This window comes from Capra hircus, chromosome 19 (assembly GCF_001704415.2).
Source record: "Capra hircus breed San Clemente chromosome 19, ASM170441v1, whole genome shotgun sequence".
Classification (NCBI taxonomy): Eukaryota; Metazoa; Chordata; class Mammalia; order Artiodactyla; family Bovidae; genus Capra; species Capra hircus.
Window position 1 is genome coordinate 41,312,495 of NC_030826.1, and position 20,265 is coordinate 41,332,759.

Genomic DNA, 20,265 nt, shown 5'->3' on the forward strand with positions numbered 1-20,265 from the left:
ATTCCTGTCCTTTGCTCTGTAGACATCCTCATCAACTTTCCAGGCCCGTCTCAAACACCACAGGCTACATGAAGCCCTTCTGCTCTCCCTCAAGCTAGTACTTCTCCCAATCTTTGTCTTTCTAAGTAGGAATTTGGGGGTGTAGCAGAGTGGCTAGAATAAGGCTGCAGTGGAGCTGGGTTCAAATCTTTGATCATGCCTATAACCTGGGGCAGCTGACTAAACCACTCTCTGAGCCTCTGTTTCCCATCTGTAAAATGAACATGATGCCTGATGCCTACCTTACAGAGTGTTTGTGAAAACTGCATAAATCAATTTACTCAAGATGCATTGTGCGTGCATGCATGTATTGTGCATGCTCAGTCATGTCCAACTCTTTGTGACCCCACAGACTAACCAGCCAGGCTCCTCTGTCCATGGGATTTTTCAGGCAAGAGTACTAGAATGAGTTGCCATTTCCTACTCCAGGGGATCTTCCTGACTCAGGGATCAAACCCACATTTCCTGCAACTCCTGCATTGGCAGGTGAATTCTTACCACTGGCGGGAGGAGAAGGGGACAACAGAAGATGAGATGGTTGGATGGCATCACCGACTCAATGGACATGAGTTGGTAATGGACAGGGAAGCTCCAGGAGTTGGTGATGGACAGGGAAGCCTGGCGTGCTGCAGTCCATGGGGTCGCAAAGAGTCGGGCACAACTGAGTGACTGAACTGAATTGAACTGAACTGAGCCACCAGCAAAGCCCACCAGGGGCAATATAAGTGTTCAATAACTGGTAGTAATAGTTTGTTTGTTTGTTTGTTTTTTTAATTGCTTCATTGTGGAAGGAGTGTGGCCTTACACACACTGGTAAGCTCTCTCTAATTGTAAGTGTCTGGACTGTGAAAATTGCTTTGCTTGCATTTTTTTGTATCCCCTGCGCTCAGCTGTGTTTGTGATTAGTGGGGACAGAGAATATGAATTGTTTGAGTATCTCTGGGGCCTGAAAGTCTATATTTGAGTCCTGGGTGCACAATGTACAAGCTGTGTAACCTTGGGCAAGTTTCTTAATCTCTCTGGCCTCAATAATGGTACATTTTTCACAGACTGTTTCAAGGGTTAAATGAAGTATTAACAAGGTTCTGGAGGACTACCACAGTGGGTTTGTCAGCCCCTAATATGGAACCTGCATGAAGGCTCTTTGAATGAATGAATGAATGATCCCATTGTACGAAGTATAATGAGATTTGGGGGTGGGGTTATCAGATACTCAATTAACAGTAGTCTGGCATAGGATTCTGGCATCATAACCACCCCCTTCTCTTTATTCTTTTATTACTTGGCTCTGGATGGATGGCCTGGTTTTAACTCGTTTGTGGCATGCAGGTCTTTTTAGTAAATGCCCCCTCAAGTCTCTATTGAAGCAGAAAGGGCATAAAAATAAAACAAAATTTGGCCACATTCTTCTGGAGCCCAACTGAGCAGCATTGGCTGGTGGATACAGCAGCATACGTGACGAGGAGAGGGAGACAGGTGTGCAGGACCCTGGATGAGGCTTTATTTACTAGCTAACTAAGAACAGTGCTCCAAAGCGCAGCCCGGACGGCCAGAAACACCCGCGAAGAGAGAAATACGAGCAGCCATTTCTAAGACGCGGGAGCTAGAGCGCCCCCTGCAGTATCAGAACGCAGTTGCTGACAGCTCACTTCTGGTACTGCTAGTGGCCTTCCTTGCTCCCAGGGGTTGGCCCTGCTCTATTGGTGGCCGCTGAACTGCAGGCAGGCGCAGCCTCAGGAAGCACCAGCCACCCGGTTCGCATCCCTCAGGATCCAGCATCGCTGAGGGATTTCAGTGGCAGCTCGGGTGGCAGGGCACACAAGGCACACAGACGGTGCGGGGCACGCAGACGGTGCGGGGTACACTGGAGGAGGGCTGGGAGGGAGTGGAGCATGGGTTACACGGCAACCTGTGGAAGAAAGGCATGCGGAGAGGTTTAGAAAGAAGGCCAGCTCGCCAACAAGTCCTGTCAATTCTGCATCCCCCACCCCCACCTTTGTGCTTTCCAATGGCTCCCAGTGGCCACCATCTCCACTCTTTTCCCTGTCGTAACTTCATTGTCTTCACCTATGTGAGCCCAGCGGCTTCTTAACTGGTCTCCCCAACCCCTCTCTTACCCCTCCTAACCGTCCAAGCATCCTCAGTTTCTTAGCCAGAGTGACCTTCTAGCATGCCCCCTCCCCGACCAAGGAGAGGGGGGAGACAGAGGATGAGATGGTTAGATAGCATCACTGACTCGGTGGACATGAGTTTGAGCAAACTCAGAGATAGTGGAGGACAAGGAAACCCGGCATGTTTCAGTTCAAGGGATATCAAACAGGTCTTAGCGACTGCATAACAATCTCTGTCCAAAACCTTAGTGGCTCCCCCTTGTGCCAGGAGGAAGAGCAGCTTCCTTCAACTCAACTGCCACAGCCTCCCTGAAGCCTCCCCTGATTTCTATCAGATCCCCGCAGGGCACCATGTCCCTCCTTCCAGAGTTTTCTGTCATTGTTCTACTCTGGTCTGTCTCCCCGCTAGCCAGAGAGATCAGCAGTCCCTGTGCCCACCCTGCATACCTGGCCTAGAGCTGGCGCTTGATAAGAATGTTTTGAATAAGATGAATTCATCAGTTGTTAGAGAAGAAATACAAAAGGAGGATCTCAGAGACTGACAGGTGTGGGTTCAAAACCAGCAACAACACACTGGACATAGGATGGAGGCCAAATAGCCCAGAGACTGGATAGGCAGCCTAAGGACCACATCCAGCGTGAAGGGTATTCCATTTGGCCTGGATTTTTTTTTTTTTTTAATTTGGAAGTACTGGATTTTTTTTTAATTTTTTAAAAATCATGAGGACTTAACATTTAAAAGAAAATCAGCTTCCCTTGAATAATGGGAAGACCCAACAATACTGAATCTTCATCTCACGTGGTAGAAATGGTCCTGAGGGGGCAGCACCATCCTCAATGGACAGGACAGAGCTCCCTGGTTCTCCACCATCCCTCAGTGACCCACATCACTCCAGTATGTTCTTGGCCTGGTCCTTGAAAAAGATTTGACTCTGCAACTCTTTGCTCCGGAGGACAGGATTATAAATGATAGAAAAGCAGGGCTGAATGTCTACCTACAGTCATCAGCCACCTGCTATCCAAGGCCCAAAGATATCCTGCCTCCAGACAGCCACCAACCCTCCCAGTTCTACCTGTACCACGGCTAGGAGTGGATGCCTCCACTGCCTGGATTCAGACCCTCCCCATTTCTTGTTACCTAGACCACACCCAGGGCCTCCTGAATGGCTCCCCTGCCTAATCCTCCTCCTTCCTTCTTTCCACTCAGTCCTTTCTGCTGCCATCTTCTTGAAAAGTAGTGTTGAGCTCTCATTGCCTTGATCATTTTCTGAGCATTCACTATACCAGATACCAGGTACAGGGAAGGAAAATATCTTCTCCTGGGCTTCCCTGGTGATTCAGTAGTAATGATTCCACTGCCAGTGCAGGAGACATGGGTTCCATCCCTGACTGGGGCAGATCCCACATGCCACAGGGCAGCTAAGCCTGTGAGCCGCAACTACTGAGCCTGTGCTCCGGAGTCTGGGAGCCACAGCAAGAGAAGCCAGTGCAATGAGAAGCCTTGCACACTGCAACTAGCGAGTCACCCCGCTCGCCACAGAGGAAACCCTCCACCGCAACAAAGACCCAGCACAGTCAAAAACAAATAAATAAAAATCAGCATCAAAAAATAAGGTTGTTTTTTTTTCTCTTGTCTTTGAGTTCAAGGGAGTTAGTCAGTTAAGCAAATTTTATCCTTTCCTCCTCAAAAAAAGTAAGGCCTCCCAACAGTCTATTAAATAAAATCCTCCCTCCCCAGCATGGACCTTAGTGGTTCTCCACTGAATGAGGCCCAGTTGACCTTTCCTGTCCTCCCTCCCTCCGCAGCTTATCACATGAAGTTACATCATCCTCCCAAGTGTCAAAGACATCCCCCTACACACACCCGTGTGATCTCCAGTGGCCTGTCTGTCTCCCTGGAGATGGAAACGACCTGAGAATAGACACTCTGGCATCATCCATCTCTGTTCCCCCGTGCTGCCTGGCACATGTGGGCACTTGGAAGGAGTTTGTCAGCTTGGAGCAGAACGGTCCCAGTGGGCCAGGGGTGAGATGGCACCATAAGTACCTGCCTGACTTCTCCGGATCATGCCAGCTTCCTAATCACTTCTTAATCATGGCTCTATCTTATAGGCAATTACTTCCTATAACCTCTCCCAAACCTCACACATGCCACGTACTTGCAGTCCTCACTGTCCAGCAGCCCCCGGTACGTGTTGATCTCTGCCTCCAGCCGGGCCCTCACATCCAGCAGCACCCGGTACTCCTGGTTCTGCCGCTCCAGGTCACAGCGGATCTCAGCCAGCTGGGACTCTACGTTGGTGACCAGGCCCTGCATCCGGGCCAGCTGGGAGGCGTAGCGGGCCTCCGTCTCTGTCAGGGTGTTCTCCAGGGAGTCTCTCTAAGGCAAAGGGAAAGACAAGATAACTAATAAGAATGGGCCTATTCTCCATGGCCTGGCTCAGAAAGAACCAAGAAGCAGTCACTGTGAAAGACAGCGTGGAAGTTTCTCAAACAACTAAAAAGAGAACTACCATATGACCCAGCAGTTTCACTCCTGGGTATATATCTGAAGAAAAAAAAAACACTAATTCAGAAAGATACATGGACCCCAGTGTTTACAGCAGCATTACATATAATAGCCAAGACGAAGTAACCTAAGTGTCCATCGACAGATGAATGGAGAGAGAAGATGCGGTCCATATATACAATGGAATACTGCTCACCTATAAAAAAATAATAAAGTAATGCCATCTGCAGCACCGTAGATGGACCTGAAGAGCATTAGGCTAAGTCATGTGTCAGATACTGTATGACATCACTTATGCATGCATGCGAAGTCACTTCACTCTTGTCCGACCCCTTGTGACCCCATGGACTGTAGCCCTGCAGGCTCCTCTGTCCATGGGATTCTCCAGGCAAGACTACTGAAGTGGGTTGCCATGCCCTCCTCTAGGGGATCTTCCCAACCCAGGGATCCAAACCACATCTCCTATGTCTCCTGCATTGGCGGGTAGGTTCTTTACCACTAGTGCCACCTGGAAAGCCCATATCACTTATATGTGGAATCTGAAAAATACAATAAGCTAGTGAATAAAACAAAAACAAAGAGGAATCACAGATATAGACAGCAAACTAGTGGTTACCAGCGGGGAGAGGAAAAGAGTGAGGGGCAATACAAGGGTAGGGGAAAAAAAGATTATTATAGGATTATATGAAATCATGTGTGTGAAACTATTGAAAATTGAAAAGCACTATAGAATTTAAAGACACTTCCATTCAATTAAAAAGAAAGAAAGGAAGAAAGAGCCAGGGAGAACCTGGGCAGGGACGTTCTGCAGAACTGAAGAAACTGAAACCCAGAAAGGTCAAGGGGCTTGTTCAAGGTTAGACAGCTGGTGACAGACCAGGATTTGAACCCACGTTCATGTGACCCTAAATTCCATATTCCTTCTTCAACCTTAAGCTTCAGGCCTTAGATCTGAGGCTCCTCCCCTACAAGCATCACTGAAATCAGTGGTCTTCAACCCTGGCTGCATGTTACAGTCCACATGGGAGCCTCTAAAAAGCACCCAGGCCCAGGCCCCACCTCCAGAGACTCTGATTAAATTTATCTGGGGAGGAACTTGGGCAGGGAGCACTTTTAAAGCTCTGCAGGTAAGGGTGAAAAGCATGGGTTTGGAAGGGCAGGCTAAGCAGAGATCAAGCCTTCTTGGGAAGAGTAGTTGACAGTGGTCACTTAGCCCACATCAGATCTGAACCATGGCCTGTTTATCTCTGAGCTGGGTCTTGGGAGAAACATTCCTCCAGGAGAGGTCAGCTGGGCAAGCAGCAGTGGTAGCTGAAACTGAACCTCCTCCCCATCCTCCTCTCCTCCTCCTCCTCCTCCCCCTCCTCCTTCCTAGAAGCCTGCACCCACTCTCCATGCTGCCTGGCATCCAGAGCTGGGGGAGAGGAGCCCATCAGCACACTCACCAGGCTGTGCTGGGTCTGCAGCTCTATCTCCAGGGTGTTGACCGTTCGTCTCAGATCAATGATATCTGACTGGTAGCTCTGAAGCTGCTCAGAGCTCGTGACCACTTGCTGGTTAAGCTCTTCCATCTGCAATGAGGGAGACAGGAGAAGGCTGGGAGTGCCTCTCGGGGACCCTGGGGAAGCCAGCCCCTCTGCGAGAGACCCACCTGCCTGGTAAACCATTCCTCCACGTCCCTGCGATTGGTCTCCACCAGAGCCTCATACCGACATCGCATCTCTTCCAGCACCGTGTTCAAGTCCACTGGGGACACAGCATCAACCTCAATGTTAAGGCGGTCCCCAAGCTGGCATCGGAGAGCACCAACTTCCTGAAAAGAGGCAAGAGCACCAGGCAAATATGAAGTCACGTGATCCTGGCTCACCTACCCAGGGAGATGTGAGAAGATGAAGCAAAGGATGCTAAAAATCTCCACATTAGAGGGGCCCTGTGAGGGCTGCAGCCACTCTGCAGCATCCCAAGGGTCTTTCAGCTCCACCTGGACCTCCCTGTGATGGGAGAGGCTTCCTGTTGCTTTGGCAGAAGCCGAGAGCAGCATGAGGGTTTGCTTGATCCATTTGGACTAAAACTGGACAGCTGTGCCCTGTCTCCCCTGCCACCATCCCAGCCTGCATTTGTCTGGGAAGGAGAGCAGCAGGAGCCTGGCTTTACTTGGTTCAAGGCCCCACTTACAGCAGGCGCCTCCCGGGCTTGGCAGCCAAGGAGAGAAAGTTGTCTCTGAGGCTGCCAAGACTTGGTGATAGCTCCTCATTAGCAGCCTCTTGGGGCAGCTCCCAGTTCTCTGATTTAGATGGAATGAGTCAGGTGCCTTCAAGCATTCGGTGAGTATGTGGTAACTGATGGTTACTTTTCACTTCAGTCTAGGAAACCTAGCCAGGATTCAGAGACACTTGTGCTTTCAAATCCCAAGTCAAGAGGTTGAGTGTCAACCCAGGGAACGAGGGAAGGAAACACCAGAGCTCAGGTGAGCTTTGCAGCACACGGGTGCCCAGGGCAGAGGGGTTGCATACCAAGGACCTACATTAGATGAGGAAAAGCAGAGGTCGACCCATGCCTTTTGGATGAAGTATGTTATGTACAAACAGATGAAAGGAAGAAGAACAAGGATGGGGAGAGAAAGCAGAAGAAAACCACTGCCTCTCCCTTAGAAGAGGTGGGGGCCACCTCACAGTCCAGCCTAGCAGAGACAGACAGCCATTTCATGTCAATTCTGGAAAATAACCCCTCCTCATCCCTACTGGGCCACTCTACTCCCGGGATGTAGTTCTCGTGAGAAAACAAGCCACCGCAAGCACTTGGCAATCACAGAAGCCCAAGAAATGCAGAAGGGAAGGTTGTTAGCATTTCTGAGCACCAGCCAAGGGACAGGCATTTGAGAACCTGTGCGTGCGTTCGAAGTCACTTCAATCATGTCCGACTCTTTGCAACGCTATCAACTATAGCGCACCAGGCTTCTCTGTCCACAGAACTCTCCAGGCAAGAATACCGGAGTGGTTTGCCAAGTACTCCTCCAGGGGATCTTCCCGACCCAGAGATCAAACCTGCGTCTCCTCAGTCTCCTGCACTGGTAGGCTGGTTCTTCCCAGCACCAGCTGGGAAGCCCTTAAGACCCATAACCTCACAGAAATTCTCACAGCAGCCTTGTTGATAGAGCCAGCCCCATTTTACAGATGAGGACGCTCAGAAAGTTTTAATAAACTGGGCGAAGTCACAGATACAATCTGTGGCCAGCCTGGGAATTTCAACCCATGTCTAGCCAACCCCAAACCCCAGGTTCTCCCCACTGGGCTCCCCAGGGCCACCTTGGTTAGACTTCAGGCCTCACCTCCTCGTGGTTCTTCTTGAGACACATCAGCTCCTCCTTCAGGGACTCCACCTGCATCTCCAGGTCGGCCTTGCACAGGGTCAGCTCATCCAGGATCCAGCGCAGGCCATTGGTGTCAGCCTCTACCAGCTGCCGCAAACCCAGCTCCGTCTCATACCTGTGTAAGAACACGGTCACCCACTGAGAGCTGAAACTGAATACCAGACCCAGGGATGACCTGGAGCCACTGGCACTTTTCCAACTGTCTATGAAAATAACAGAATGCTGTCCCCAAGCACCTGCCAGGAGACAGGGCTCTCCCCCTGCCCCACACCCCACCCCACCCTCTGGGCCAAACTCACTTGCTCCTAAAGTCATCTGCAGCCAGCTTGGTGTTGTCAATTTGCACGACTATCCTGGCATTCTCTGCCTTTGAGTACAGAATCTGGGGCCACGGCACACAGAAGGGATCGGTCCAGGACAAGAAGAAGCAGAAAGAACCCAAGTGAGTCCTGCAGCCACCCCTGCCAAAACCCCTGGAACTCTGGGGGATAGTCATTGAATCTAAATGCTTGTTTTGGAGGCAATGAGCAACATGGAAGGATAGACTTTATTAGACATGACATTAGAAGGGTCCTTAACAAGCCTTCGTGTTTACTGAAAACTCACCATGTATTAAGGGCTACGCTAAGTACTTTACCTATATTTGCCCATAGAATCTTCTAGACATAAGGACCCTTATTATCCCCATTTTCCAGATGAGGAACCCGAGGCCCAGGGAAGGGACCTCCTAGAGTCAGGTAATGAAGCAATGTCAGAACTGAGACTAGATCCCAAGCCTCTTTCCACATGAAGGACTCTGGCTGAGCACTCGAATTATGAGAAAATGCTGTGCCCTAGGGAAGTTTCTTTTCCCTGAATGTAGCTAAAGAAATGAATGAGATTCAAATCTGGATCTCAGCTCTTCGAGTCGCCCTCCCAGGGAGTCTGTTCACCACTTGCCCTTACCTTCTGCTGGAGCTCCTCAATGGTCTTGAAACAACACAGGTAGTTAGGACCCACAGTGGGCTCTTGAAAGTCGCAGGCCTCTTGGAGTCGTCTCTCCAGCTCCACATTCTCACGCTCCAGCTGCCTCACCCTCTCCAGGTAGGCAGCCAGGCGGTTGTTCAGGAACTGCAGGGTCTCCTTCTCGTTGCTATTGAAGACACTTTCATAGTACAAACTGCAGGAACCCATGGAGCTGAAGATGCGGCTAGTTGGCTGGTAGGTGGTGGACACACAGAGAGAAGGTACACACGCCCCAGGCTGGCAGATGTAACCCAGACACCGCTCTGGCCAGCAGCTCATGCAGCTGGAGCTGACAGAGGAGGATCAGAGTCAGCTCTTGATGGGGGCTGGGAAGCAGTCAGATGGCGTGTCGGAAAGGCTGCAGCTACCTGAATTGCAATGTGGTCTGCCAACTGCATTCTGCTCGAGCCTTTTTATACTCATGGAGTGAGGGGCCTTTTGCTACCAAATCATTGTGGAGGGGTGTTGATGTTTAGACTCAATCCCAGAGGAAGCTGCTAATTAATTTGTAATTTGGTTTCCAATAAGGAGTTCCTTTCCTCATAAAAGAGGCCAAGCTTGTCATTTGGGCAACGCAGGACTCTGGTCTTCTGTCATTGATCAGGGGAGAGAGCTCCAGGATACATCTTCAAAGGACCAACTCCAAGCCCAGGCCCTCATTTCCAGGCCAGGGCTGCCGGGCCTGACCCTGGGCTGCCCGGGACCTTGTCCCCTGCACCCCTGCCTTCTCCAGCCCAGAGACAGGCCACAGTTCTGGGGCAGAGGCACCTGCTTTTAATGAGAGCATCCTTTGCTGGAAGAGGAAGCCTGGCCCCTTAAGGAGGAGATGTGTGGGTGACAGAAGCTGCAGGATCCTGGCAGTGGTATAAATCCAGGGGGAAGGAAAAACAGCCTCTGAGCCTCATTCATGAGCATCATCTTCCTCCCAGGGGAAGAAAAAAATTAGAGGAGAGAAAACAAACAACACAGGGATATCATTTCAGCTGGACACTACTGAGGAAGAAAGAGATGAGAACCCTACTCTTGGGAAAGGAGGTCAATGTCATGAGTACCTCTGTGCAGAAGCTCAATTTAGACCTTCTCTAGATCCTCCCCTTCGTTTCTCACTGCTCCACAAACAGAGAGTTCAATTACTGTTTGTTGAAGAGGCTGAAACAGCTTCTGCTCTCACTTTCTGCAAAAGCTGGACAGGTGGTGGGGTGGTTTACTTTGGGACCTCAGAGACCAGAGGCAGAGTGAATCAGCTCTCTCAAGAAATGACATGGCAGCACCGGGATGAGTGGAGCCAGGAGATCAGGAGCAGGTATCTCCGATTCTAGAAGTCTTTGAGCACTTCCCAAGAAAGCAACCTAAGGAGAGACCAGTGGTTTTTAGGCCTGAGTGCAAAACTCGTGGGCTCACACACTTTGTGTTTAATATGTGTGTGTTATGTAGTCACTTTTTATTCATGCACCTTCTCAATATAATATGGAAGTATAAATAGTTGTCTTATTTTTCATGTATTTCTAGAAGAGTTGGTGAAGGGGCAGGGAAGGAAAAATGCCACCCCGTCCTATTCCCCGAAATACGTTGCTTAAGAAAAATCAAGATAGAGACCTATCTCCCTGTGTGACTTCGGAAAGTCACCCCACCTCTCTGGGCTTCAGTTCCCTCCAGCAAATTGAAAGCGTTAGATTAAATCATCCCTCAGTTTAAGTTTTTGCAACAACCATCAATTCTAGTTCAAGAAGACAGAAGGAAGGGTGATATGAATACCAACTACATGGAATGAGACACATCAGACCAGCCTTCAAGATCATCACCAGTGCTTATGGAATGTGTACAAGTACCAGGTACTGTGCTGGGAGTTTGGCATTAAATTGTCCATCTAATCCTCACCCCCCAGGACTTCCGTGGTGGCCCACTGGTTAATAGTTTACCTTCCAATGCGGAGACACATCCCTGGTCAATCCTGGTTCAATCCCTGGTCAGAGAGCTAAGATCCCACATGCCTTGCAGCCAAAAAGCCAAAAACTGTAAATACAGTTTTTAAAAAATGCTAACATAAAACAGAAGCAATATTGTAATGAATTCAATAAAGACTTAAAAAATGGTCCACATCAAAAAAATCTTTTTAAAAGTCCTTATTCTCAAAATATAAGATATAGTTATACCCTGAAGATATTGCAGGGTTAGTCTCAGACCACAGCAATCAACAGGTTACAGGTTAATGGTACAGTTTCTTGAGTTCATCCCAGACCAGCTGAATCAGAAATTCTGAGAACGGCACCCAGTCATCCATGTTTAACAATCCTCCAGGTGGTTTTGGGAACCACTGAGTGATTGGAGCATAAATATCTCTAATTTTTTTTAAGTATAATTTCCATTTTATTGTTTTTTCAGAGAACAGTATTTCTTCCGTCTTTGAGGGCTCAGCTTAGCTCCACAGGTCTAAATGGGAGTGAGGTGTTTGGTCCTTCCAGCTTTCACAAGAAATGATTCCTGACTACCTTGGTGTGAATGGCGCAACTCACAAGGTAATGTAATTCCACATCCAGCTTGGGAAGCGCATAGGTGTCAAAAATGCTCACTTCAGAAATGTCCTTGCTGGTACTATGTGTGGGGCTTCCCAAGTGGCACTAAAGAACCCACCTGCCAATGCAAAAGACATAAGAGATGTGGGTTCGATCCCTGGGTTGGGAAGATCCCCCAGAGGAGGACATGGCAACCCACTCCAGTATTCTTGCCTGGAGAATCCCATGGACAGAGGAGCCTGGCGGGCTAGAGTCCATCAGGTCGCAGAGTCGGACACAACTAAAGTGACTTAGCATGTACACACAGCACGAGGGAACTCTACTGGGTACACTCAAGGGCTGGGGGAGTCTCAGGATCACCTCAGTCATCTTTCATCAAACTGTTCTCCACCTCCGGCACTGTTCCTTAGTGGTGCTCTTCACATCTTTTGGAGAGCATGTGGCTATCTGGGGACAACTTTTCTTCCTTTCTGTCTCAAGGAGTTTAGCTTTCATCCTTCTCCATTTCCAACTGGGATTGGAAGCGCTTGCAATTTGCCTGGTCTGTTGAAAAAGGACATTCTGGGCACAAATGAGTCTTTGGTCCAAGAGACTGAGAGCTCCCACTTCCCAAAGGTACCATGTACCTCATCAGAGGTCAAGAGAACTCCAGAACATGATGAGTCTCTTAGGAACAAGACTCTCTGAACTGTAGGAGGAAGCACAATGGCAGGCTCACTCCCCTGTCTCCTGCTTTGGATGAGCTGTGGGTTTGGTTTGGTTTTTTGTTTATTGATTTATTTGGCTATACGGGATATTAGTTGTGGCACTCAGGATCTCTGATCTTTGTTGCAGCATGCGGGAGGTGGGATCTAGATCCCTGACCAGGGATCGAACCCAGACTCCCTGCATTGGAAGCACAGAGTCTTAGCCACTGGACTACCAGGGAAGTCCCTAGGCTGTGGGGTTTTAAGAGAGATGCTGAACTGGAAGGGCTGTGTGAGGGACTGAAGATAACGCGTTTCTAAAGCATGGGGCTTTAATGGAGTTCCCCGGGTGTGAGATTCCATACTGCTGCTCTTATAAGAACCATAGGCATGAGGCTAATGAAGTGGCCTAAAATGCTTCACATTCTACTGATCTCATGTTAACCATCTTCCCCTGGAACCCCAAGTCGACCATGTATACTAAGGGGGTACGAGGGGCCTGTAACACATGTCACCACAGTAGAACCTTGGAAAGACAATGTTAGTCGCTCAGTCGTGCCCGACTCTTTGGGATCTCATGGACTAAAGCCCACCAGGCTCCTCTATCCATGGGATTTTCCAGGCAAGAATACTGGAGTGGTTTGCCGTTTCCTTCTCCGGGGGATCTTCCTGACCCAGGGATCGAACCAGGTCTCCTGCACTGCAGGAAGACTCTTTTCCAACTGAGCTATCAGAGAAGCCCTTGGAGAAGGGTCTTAAACAGGAAAACTGAGCTAAACATCCCACTGTAGACCGCTAACCACCCCAAAGAGAGACATAGGGACCCTGTCATCCCCAGGGTCATACATGGCCAACCTCCCCCATTCATCTGCCTAAGAGTCACCCCTCTTCACCCAAACCAACAGAGACCCAAACCAACAATATCAGAACAGAGCTGGTTAGGCTTAGAGAACCAGAGCAAATGTGCTTTATTGTTTTTACAATAGAAGCCCTTTGCTGCATTTCAGACACCACTGAAACAGCACCCAGTAGGAAAACCTGACCCAGGAGGCAGCCTGAGAACAGAGGCTCTGGCCCCCATCAAAATGATAAGGAGCTAAGGCCTTCGAGGTCTTATTGCCACTAAGGCCTCCGACCCTAGTGGCAGGCTTTGAGAAAGATAAAGTGTGTAATTGTCTGGGCCTGGGCTAGGCACAAAGTTACAGGGGATTGGGCTTTTACAGTTGAATTGAGGCCAAGTCCAAGCCCTGGATACAATGGCCTTGGCTTTCTGGACTAGTCACTCTCAGAACCGGCTTCCCGGGCAGGACACACAGATGGGGCGGGGGCTACTGGTGGTGTGGGCTGTGCCAGGCCCACAGGAGGCCGCAGGAAGACAGGGGAGGCAAGACTTAGAGGGCGAGTGGTCCGGGGCACACGGGTTACAAGGGAGCCTAGGAGGAAAAAAGAAAGTCAGATCACTATGATTTTCCAATTGCTGTTTTTCAATAACCCAGAGCCCCTTAAAAATCCCTCAAGTCCTGGCGCTCAGGGATTTTGCACATGAGCCACCTGTTCTCCTTGCTGGGCCCTGCAATTAACCTTTCTCTGCTCCTGACTCTGATGTTTTGCCTTGAACTTGCATTCAATCACACTTAATCAAAGAAAGAAGCAATTATAATGCATCATGTAGTTCAGCTATGAAAAATACAATGATGTCATAATGATGAAAACTTTAAATACTGATTTAACAAAATGAAATACATAATAATAAATTACATTCAAGAATTAATAATTTTTTTCAAGTTAATGAATGAAGAGGAAAAATAGTCTTCTAATCCTGCCCCCTCATTTGACCAGTGAGGAAACAGAGGCCCAGAGAGTAAAGGAGCTTGCCAAGGTCAAAGGATGACTATATAACAAGACCTAAACCAAAACCCAGGGCCACTGAATTCAAATACCAGGCTCTTCCCAGGCCACCACGCTGTCTCTCCAAGGCTTCATAGACGAGAGAGCATGCAGGGTACTCACTTGCAGTCCTCGCTGTCCAGCAGCCCCCGGTACGTGCTGATCTCACACTCCAGCCGGGCCCGCACGTCCAGCAGCACCTGGTACTCCTGGTTCTGCCGCTCCAGGTCACAGCGGATCTCTGCCAGCTGCGACTCCACGTTGCCGATCAGGCCTTGCATCTGGGCCAGCTGGGAGCTGTAGCGGGCCTCCGTCTCCGCCAGGGTGGATTCCAAAGCATCTCTCTGTGAGGGCAAGGATTGTGTAGGAAGGAAGAATCACTTCAAGCCTGGATGAGCCACAATCAGATATCTCATCTGAGATGAGTCAATTAGCCCTTTAGCTTCCTGATCTAGAGAGGAGCTCCCCTGTTAATGGTATCTCTGAGTCACTGATAATTACTCAGAATGAATCTGTTCTCACAAATACAGGAGATGCTGCCAGGACAGGCCGAGTGCTACTAGTTACCTGTCTTTTACCCCTGGGACCTTGGTGAATGGGAGTTGGGCCCTTCTTCCTCTTCTCTGCACAGAAAATCCCTGACACTTAATAACTTGACCCTCTGGAACCTGCCCACCTGGTCAGAGCATGGAGGCTGGGGTGGGCGGGCCCCTGCACTGCTAGGCTTGGTCCAACCACGGCCCCAAGCCAGCCTCGGGCTCACCATGCTGTGCTGGGCCTGCAGCTCAATCTCCAGGGCATTGACCGTACGTCTCAGCTCAATGATCTCTGCCTGGTAGGACTGCAGCTGCTCCGAGCTGGACACCACCTGCTGGTTCAGTTCCTCTGTCTGAAACACACACACATGGGACCCAGTCGGAAATACTGGGGACTCAGCTTCAGAAGTCGACAGAAGCTGCTTAGACTCATGAGCCAAGAAGGACTGTCCAGATCACCCCGTCCACCCCATTCATCTCACCCTTGAGATCACTGTCGCCTTCAGGATAGCAATATGCCCAAGGTGAACAGTGAGGTTGAGACAGGGCTGGGACTCAAACTCAGGTTTTTGATTCAGAGCCTCAAGGTCACTTCTGTGACCTACCATGTGTCTCTATTGCACTGACGGTTCCCAGGTACCCACCTGGGTGTTGAACCAGTCCTCAGCCTCCCGGCGGTTATTTTCCACCAGGGTCTCATACTGGCACCTCATCTCATTCAGAACACGGTTCAGGTCAACGGGCGGGGCAGCGTCCACCTCGACGTTGAGTCGATCACCGAGCTGGCAGCGCAGTGAGTTCACTTCCTATGGCACAGACCAGGGTCAGCACTAGCCTTCCCAGATGGATGCCTCCCCCATGCCTACCTGCTCCCCATGTTCACTTGCTCCCCGTGCTCACCTACCCCCCAACCTCACCTTCTCTCCCAGTTTCACCTGTTCCTCATGCTCACCTGCCCCCCATGCTCTTCTATTCTCCATGCTTGCCTGTCCCCCAGCCTCACCTTCTCCCCCAGCTTCACCTCCTCCCCATGCCTACCCTAGCTACCCATGCTCACCTGCCCCCATGCTCACCTCCTCATGATTCTTCTTGAGGCAGAGCAGCTCCTCCTTCAGGGACTCCACCTGGGCCTCCAGGTCGGCCTTGCACAGGGTCAGATCATCCAGGATCCTACGTAGGCCATTCATGTCTGACTCCACCAGCTGCCTCATAGTTACCTCAGTCTCGTACCTGGTAGGCACATAGCAGGGCGCCTGAAGCTGTTTTTTTCTTTCTTTATCTATGTCAGATCCCACCCCAGACTGGCCTGGTGCTGTGCATCCTGCCTTATGTCTCAGTGATTCAGGGTAACCCAAAACCTGAGTCTGGACGCCACCCATGTTCAGCTGTACCAGCCCCAACCAAAAGGCAAATGGGACAACTCACTTGGTCCTGAAGTCGTCTGCAGCCAGCTTGGCGTTGTCAATCTGTACCACCAGCCTGGCGTTCTCAGACTTGGTGCACAGAATCTGGGGAAATAAGGAAGTGACTTCAGGGAAAGAAAAGACATTCTGCTGGCAGGAGCTCCCCATTCTGCTGCCCAGCTCAGCTGGCATGGGCTGTCTTTGGAGGGAGAGGGTCACCCATCCCTGGGTTCTTGGCAGCTGAGGCTCCATGAAGCTTATGGGCGTGCTGTAGGGATCAGAGCGGGAAACCCTAAGGTCCCTAGCAACACAGGGCATCTCAGACCTGTAACCTGGGTTAGAGGCAGGGAAATGCTGCAGGGAAGACCTGACATGGCAGCTTCTTCCTGTCTTCCTGTCTTCCTGTCTCCCAGGACTGGAAGGGGCTCTCAGCAGGTCATTAGCAAGAAGATACTCTGATTCCCTGGACACAAATGATCCCTTCCAGGAGTTGGCTAGGACTTTCTGGGTATGCAGGCTGGGCAAGAAGGAAACTTCTGACAGGCTCTCCCAGAGTTAGTTATATGAAACTTGGTCTGCACCTAACACTTCAAACCCAATCCCCTCACCTTAGAAAAGAAAGAAAAAAATAAATTCAAACCCATAGAGGTGGCTTGTGGGATTACATTAAAGGTCTCACAACCAGTTAGTTCATAGAGTTTGTACTCAAGCTCAGACTCCACTAACCACCCCCTGGATCAGTCAGTTAACCAGCCTGAGCCTCAGTGTTCTCATCTGTAAAATGGCCAAATGATACCGCCTTGGAAGGAGCAAAGGAAGCTGCAGATGTGACCAAGCTTTATGACCTCTGAAGCGTCCCATGGGAACAGAGTTACCAGGCTAGTGCTGGTGGCCCCGGGCTCCGTCTCAGACCCCCTCACCTTCTTCTGGAGCTCCTCGATGGTCTGGAAGTAAGACTGGTAGTCGGGGCACAGGTAGGGCACCTGTTGCTCACACCAGTCGCGGATGCGGCTCTCCAGCTCCGCGTTCTCCCGCTCCAGCTGCCGCACCTTCTCCAGGTAGCTGGCCAGCCGGTCGTTCAGGAACTGCATGGTCTCCTTCTCATTGCCTGTAAGGATGCCCTCGCCGAACCAGCCCCCGGCCATGCCGTAGCTGGTAGCAAAGCCTCCAGAGGGGAGGCAGAGAGCAGGGAGGCAGCTGGCGGCCCTGCAGCTGCTCTTGCCCAGCCCGACTGAACAGGCAGAGAAACTCCGGGGCCCCCGGGACAAGCCGGGGAGCTTGCAAGAGCTGCTGGAGAACATTGTGGACACGCGAGCTGAGCCCCCACCAGCCCCTCCTGGGACCTTGAGAGACCCCGATGAGAAGCTGGCCTTGAGGCATTTGGAAGCCATGACTTGGACAGCACACGTGATGGAGCTTCGAGCCCGGAAACCCCCTGAAACAGAGAAACAGCTCCTTATGCCCGGGTTTATATCTCCACCCCAGTGGGCGTTGTTCTTTACAAAGTGTTTTCTCCTTGTTAAAGTTAATACCACTTTCCATCAGAACCCCTCATTAACCTCATGTTTAGCTTCCCATGAACATTTCCCGGCCTCATAAAAGAAAAAGAGCCCCGTTGGACCAGGGGCTACGTCAAGACTCATCTCCAGCTCCCCATGTCCCCCGGAGGACCAAGTCTTCATCTGTTCTTCAAAGGAGCCTGTCATCAGCGTCCAGAGGTGTGGGAGTCCCGCCGCTGTCTCAACTTTCTCCAGCAGCGTCTCCTTTGATGAGCCCTAGGGCATAGAGGAGGTCTCGGGCTGGCTTCTGGGAGATGGACGAGCAAGCCTGATGGTTGCAGAAAGATGGGGACCTTGTGCCTAGGGAGACACAGAAGGCTCTAGAGTGGGCTGGGAAATATGGCTCTGGTGACCAACTCTCCCAGTTTCTCCAGGATTGTTCTGGTTTCTGTGATAAAGTCCCACGTGCCAGGAACCCCTTAATCCTGGGCAAAATGGGACAACTGGTCACCCCAGACACAGCAGAGCCTCGAAAGACACATCCCTGCTCCTTTTCTTGTCAGGAAATCTCTTCCAGTTGTGTAGCCTCAGCGCTAGCCAAAACCACCAAAGGGCGGCTAACCGAGCACCTCCCCATGGTGACACCTCCCATGTGTAGGAAGGCATGCCTTTCCAGGCCCTGGGTAAATAGTGGAGAAGGCTTCTCTCCTGGTTGCCTGGGGACAGGGGAGTGGTCTTGTTCACAGCCCCTCAGAAGTGCTTAGAGCTTGACCATTGATTTTATTTCTGCTATAGTTGTCTATTTCCCTGATGGCTCAGCTGGTAAAGAATCTGCCTATGATGCACGAGACCCCAGTTCAGTTCCTGGGTTGGGAAGATCCCCTGGAGAAGGGATAGGCTACCCACTCCAGTATTCTTGGTCTTCCCTGGTGGCTCAGCTGGTAAAGAATCTGCCCACAATGCAGGAGACCTGGGTTCGATCCCTGGCTTGGGAAGATCCCCTGGAGAAGGGAAAGGCTACCCACTCCAGTATTCTGCCCTAGAGAATTCCATAAGCTGTATAGTCCATGGGGTCGCAAAGAGCTGGAGATGACTGAACGACTTGCACTTCACTTCATTTCATAGTTGTCTGGACGGATGCTGAGAGCTCGACAAGAGTGGGTTACTTTTCAGCAGATCCGATGTGCAAGCAAGAGAGACCCATAAGAGGGACCAGGAACTGAGTCAGTTTGGGAGTATCAGGAAGAGCTCTGCAGGACTTGCCCTCTGGGTGGACCTGCAGTCTTGGTTCCTGCTCACTCTTGTTATTGTTTAGTCGCTCAGCCGTGTCCAGCTCTTTTTGCAACCCCACCTACTATAGTCCACCAGGCTCCTCTGTCCATGGGGATTTTCCAGGCAAGAACACTAGAGTGGATTGCCATTACCCTCTCCAGGGGATCTTCCTGACCCAGGGAACAAACCTGCATCTCCTGTATTGCCAGGTGGATTCTTTACCACTGAGCCACCTGAAAAGCCCACTCACGCTTCTAAGGACATATAATTCTTCCCATCAGGAGAGTGACCATCAGCCAAGCACTGCATTAGTCCTCACATTGCCTTGTGAGCCCCAGTGTATCATCTCCATCTTGAAGCTGTGAAAACCAAGACCCAGAGTTAATTAGAGCTCACCTGAGGGCCTCCAGCTACAAAGCCAAGCTGCCAATCTGAGTCCGGCTGAGCCCTCTCCACTACGCTGCCCGCCTGCACCTCTGCTCTAGAACCAGCTACTGGACATGGTCAGGCTCATGCAGAATGGAAAGGACAGAACAGAGTGGCCTTCACATAGGGATGGTCAGCAGCCTCTGTCGTCCCAGGAGAAGCAGCACAGCATTGAGGTTACATATAGATCCTGTGGGTTCAGATCCCAGCCCCACCATGTCCCCAGTCACTTGCCTTCACTTCTCTCCACCTCTCCATTTCCTTCCCTGTGAAATGGGAGGAGGAAAATATACCCACTTCCTAGGGCTGCTGTCAGGACTACATGAGTTTAAAGAACTAGAACAGTCCCTGCGCATAGTAGGTTCTCAGTGACAGCAGCTGCTAAGACTGCCTGTCCCCATGTGGGTACAGTCTTGTCGTCAGACCAGTGATGCTAAGCTCATGTCATGGGGGAGTATGGACAGGTTCTGAGGACACAGGCCACCATCCCATGGGCCAGGTATGTGTATTTGGGGCCCTCAGGTGTAGAGCTCCCATGAGTCACTGTGCCCTTCCCACACCCAGGAGCCTGGTGTGACCAGCACCCGCCCGGCACAACCCCAGGATCCCATTGGCTGCCTCAGCCTCTCCTTCTTGGAAATCCATGCTCCAGTGCAAAGGACACAGCTGAGCTGGAAGCCTGGCTGCACCTCCTTAGGTGTTTGCCTTTCCCACCCATGGGGGTATAAGGCCCCACCCAAGCCCTCCTAAGCCCCAACCTCCTGAGGACGTGCTCTGGCTCAGCGAGGGCCACCACAGGACCCAGAGAAGCTACAGCTGCCAAGGCCTGGGAAGCCTCAGGCTGTTTACACAGTTTGAGGGCCACATGGCTTCCCAGGCAGGGCCCCACAGCTGTGCTGCCTGGAAAGGGTTCCTTTGCCCAGCCAGCCCTGTTATTAATGAGGCTAAAGGGACCAGCCATTGTTCACCAAACTCTCTTTGCTCAACCTCTCAACAGCCTCATGAGATG

General features: G+C 50.8%; 2 protein-coding genes across 2 annotated transcripts; both read right to left on the reverse strand.

The window, feature by feature from the left end:
- Positions 1,519-9,413, reverse strand: KRT32 (keratin 32). The gene is made up of 7 exons (XM_005693811.3): positions 8,975-9,413; positions 8,329-8,411; positions 7,988-8,144; positions 6,311-6,472; positions 6,105-6,230; positions 4,310-4,530; positions 1,519-1,948 (listed from the first exon to the last, which is right to left on the reverse strand). Exons 1-7 carry the CDS (start codon positions 9,311-9,313, stop codon positions 1,831-1,833), a joined length of 1,206 nt encoding a protein of 401 aa, XP_005693868.2. The 5' UTR covers positions 9,314-9,413; the 3' UTR covers positions 1,519-1,830.
- KRT35 (keratin 35) lies at positions 13,169-18,104 on the reverse strand. The gene is made up of 7 exons (XM_005693810.3): positions 16,980-18,104; positions 16,082-16,164; positions 15,730-15,886; positions 15,301-15,462; positions 14,884-15,009; positions 14,244-14,464; positions 13,169-13,666 (listed from the first exon to the last, which is right to left on the reverse strand). The coding sequence occupies exons 1-7, from the start codon at positions 17,448-17,450 to the stop codon at positions 13,519-13,521; spliced, it is 1,368 nt and encodes a 455-aa protein (XP_005693867.3). The 5' UTR covers positions 17,451-18,104; the 3' UTR covers positions 13,169-13,518.